The sequence below is a fragment of the Pygoscelis adeliae genome, unplaced genomic scaffold, assembly GCF_000699105.1.
Source record: "Pygoscelis adeliae isolate BGI_AS28 unplaced genomic scaffold, ASM69910v1 Scaffold62, whole genome shotgun sequence".
In the NCBI taxonomy this organism is placed as follows: Eukaryota; Metazoa; Chordata; class Aves; order Sphenisciformes; family Spheniscidae; genus Pygoscelis; species Pygoscelis adeliae.
The window spans coordinates 3,631,986-3,635,812 of NW_008824401.1; the positions used below are offsets into that span (position 1 = coordinate 3,631,986).

The window sequence follows — 3,827 nt, forward strand, 5'->3', positions numbered from 1 at the left end:
CACCCTGGTTTCCGGGGAAACGGGGAGGGGTGGAAAAACTGACCGTGTTTCTTCGGGGTTTTACGTTCATTAAAGGATTATTTTTTTTCTGAAGTGAAAGAGTTTTGCAGGAAACTGGGCCTGGCTTATTAAATATTCCAGTCGGCAAAAGGCAGTACGATAAATTGCAAGCATCCTGGTGAGGATGCTGCGGCTCATTTCAATAGATAGATATTACATTTAAATATATAAATATTAAAACCATCGACAAATCTCCATAGTATCTTATGCGATAGCAAAATCTAACCCTAGGACTAAAACAGACTATCACACCCTCTGTAAGACCACATCCGTTACTGTTAGTGAAGTTACGCTGGAAATATTTACTTTCTTTTACTCAGTTTTCTGTTCTAACCATGCCTTCATTGTTAGCAAAACCTGGCTCTTCAGGTCCCCATGGACTACGCCTGTATTTTAGTGCTCAGAAGGCAAATATCTTCCTTATAAGTCTATGACAAGTTACAGAAAACACTTTTGCCAGTATTTTAGGTAGCCTAATTTTTAAAATCTTTAAAGTTGGGTGTAGCATAATCAGATTATAAATTCTTAATCTAGTAAAATCCACTTGGAATGCTGGAATTACAGTTTATAATGACTGGTCATGTTCCTACTTGCTAGGAATTTTAACATAAATATTTGAACCGAAGTCAGATTTTAAGGATCATTTAATTTTGTTAGATACCAATCCCTGTAGAAATTAAGTTATCACTGTTATTTTTATAGCCATTTTTCAGTTTTTCTTTTGCAAGCGTATTAACAGAGGAGCCATAATTCATTTTCCACTGGTACAGTAGTTACATGTTTTACTCACATATGAAGTTAAATGTCTATTATTTTAATGCCAAGCTCTATAGATTCTTTTATTCTTCATCCATTCTTCATTAAGAGTTTTCTGAATGCTAGTTAAAAGCAAAGAAGTTCAAGGCCGTTACATGAAATATCTAAAACACTGCCACAGAGCCTAAATTCATGCTTGACTAGAGGTTAAGAAAACGCACTTGGAGTGTTTGCTGGTTTTAATTCAGCGGAGTCCCTATATGCTAGTAATTTTTAGGCCTGAATACTTTGTTGTTTCAGAACTTCATTTACCCTTTGTATTTTAAGGGGACACACACACTTACAATCTCTTGTATTAAATGCTACACTTCTGTTAATAAGCTGGAGAGGAGCAGGGCAAAGGCTGAGCAGCACATTGTGCCCGTCCATCCTGTTAAGTGCCGCGGCCCAGCTTCGGTGCACGGCAGCCGTCACGCTCCTGGCAGTGCCAGCGCGTGGGTCATGGCAGAGCCCGAGGTGAGCCAGGGCAGAGAGCGGCAAATTTATTTACTGGAAATAGAGCCAGTGGGACTGCCTGTGCTGCCACAAGATTTCCGGTTAGCACCAAAATTATGAGCTACGCATGTTACTTCTTGGCTGGTTTTGTAGGTGTGTGGTGCCCCGAGTTCACAAACAGGCAGTGACAATCAAAACCGGTCACTAATGTCCTCAATTAGGAGTGCTTGACTTCTGAAAGCCAGTTAGTAACTGGCAATTAGCTGGACTGGAGGCTGCTTAGTTTAGCAGTTTTCTGCTAAATAAATATGTAAATATCCACGATGAGTTACATCATCATCATTATTGACGTAATTTGGATTTAAACAATTTGTAAAGCACAGTTTCTTTTGACTAAGCTTTTTGTTGTTGTTGTTAAACAGTAATCTCAAATCTTTACAATATTTCATACTCAAATAAGATATATTTATTTCTTAAATCGCAGGCAGGATGCAAATCTTCAGCACTGGTTTCTAAGAGAGCTATTTTAGGCAATGACACAGACTGTCATCCTGTTGGCCTGAACAACGTCTACTTAGATGTGGGAGTCCTGAGAGGATGGGTAGACTTTTTGTTATTCTTCTATTCACAGCTATCAGTGAAAACTGTTTGTATCTACCGTTGAGGATACAGTATACCAATATATCAAAAGAAAGCTGTAACTGAAACCAGGCTGGTCTCAAACATTTAATTTAAAAAATAAAAAAAAAAATTAAAAAAATCTCATTTTCTACAGCTTCATAAAAAATGACAAATGGCTTACATTCCCCACATTGGCACTGAGAAAAGATGCTGGACTTGCCCTTCATAGCTGAGATACCCAGACGCATACTCAGACCATCTGTTACAACTGTACCAATGAAACACCCAATATATAGTTGGGGGTATGATCCTTGATGATGCTGACTACCGTCTTCCTAATTCCTACTCTGATTCAATAAACATGGGACGCGCCTCCACAATGACGCTGAAGGAAGCAGGACACTCGGGTAACACAGGCTTTCCCTCTGCCAGCACTACCTGCCAGAGGCTGCCTTCGAACATCGCATCTCCCCACAGCATTACCTGCAGCGTGCCACCGAGTGCTGGGTGACCCGCCTTGAGCTTTGGAGTACCATCTCCTGAGGACAATAAACAGCACTGAAGGAAAGCAGGAGTCTGGCAGGATTTATGCTCATGAGCCATACACAATTTTTCAGGAATGTTGCCCGCTGTAATCCTTCACTGAACAACTAGTCACAAAGTGATTTACCTGACTGTGGCCAAAAAAAAAAAAAAGGCACAGAATTTCTTTGTTGTTAATATTTCTCTTTGTAGGGGAAAGAGCTGCTTAGACAAATTTCTAGTCCATATTACAGACCCATTCAGAAATTCAGATGTATAACATAGATCTTTAATGAAATGCACAAGCAGTAAAAAAGGCATGAGTGATATTTTTCATTGCTAACCACACAGGAAATTGCTTAGTTTTATCAGAAATATGGTCTCTAAATACAATCAGGAAGGCTATTCCTAAAGAACTGCTGAATACTTTCAACTGGCTGCAAGATCCATTATTTTTACAGTCCGTGTGGATTGTGTGCTGCAGATAAATAAAAGATGCCCTAAGGACTTTGCATGCTAAGTGAATATGCAAAGTATTACCAGGTCCCTTTATTTCCTCACAAGCACAGTGACATTTAGTGTTTTCCTTCAAAGTGCAGTTCTTGAAGTGTTTTAATGAGAATTCAGCTTTTGTTTAAAAGATGAGTTTCAACTCCCATAGTTACATTGAAAAACATCAAAACCTGACCCTAAATGCACTCTCATAGTTCAAAAGGTGAACTGAAAACACTGGATTTTTCAGTAAAGCCCCATGCCCTAATTTTCAAGTAGGTACCACGGTTCTCGAATGGTTTAGCTCTGCACGAGGCACTGACCTACAAGCAAAACCACCTCACCTGTGTGTGTGAGTGACTGGTCTGGGAAACCCATCCCAGGGCCAGGTCTCAACATCAAAGTTACAAGCACAAAAGATCCCAAACACAATTAGATAGACTGGAAATTTGAAAGGACGGGGGGTTGGCATTCTGTTCAGCAAAAACCTGGTGTGGGACCCACTTCCACTAAGTCAGTGGAGGTGGAGCATGGCTGATAGCAGACTGAACTCGCTTCACACCCAGTTCACTGCCATGTCACAATAGCTGTTCTGGGTTTGTCCAACCTCCAGCGGGCTCGGTGGCACCAGCAAGTGCGCTGGGTCACAGCCGCCCCGGCCCTTTGGGCTGTGAGTGTGGCTCACAGAGGACAGGCCGAGCTCCATTCTCAGATAAAACTCCCCAGCAGCAGGTTACAGTGCCGCATACGAAGTGCAGCTGGGAAAAGATTTGTTCAGCATTTTAAAAATTTAAAAAGCATAAATTCCTATGTGATAGGATTTTTTCTTTTATTGCCTGCATCCTATTGTCTCCCCATAGTCAGCTGCCACAATATGCACT

General features: G+C 40.8%; 1 protein-coding gene across 1 annotated transcript in view; it reads left to right on the forward strand.

Annotated features, from left to right (window-relative positions):
* The first annotated feature begins 2,236 nt into the window (after positions 1 to 2,236).
* Positions 2,237 to 3,827, forward strand: part of SLC7A10 (solute carrier family 7 (neutral amino acid transporter light chain, asc system), member 10) — a 29,916-nt gene continuing 28,325 nt past the window's right edge. The window contains exon 1 of the mRNA XM_009320322.1: positions 2,237 to 2,339. Coding sequence (XP_009318597.1) covers positions 2,237 to 2,339 — 103 coding nt within the window. The remainder of the gene's footprint in view (positions 2,340 to 3,827) is intronic.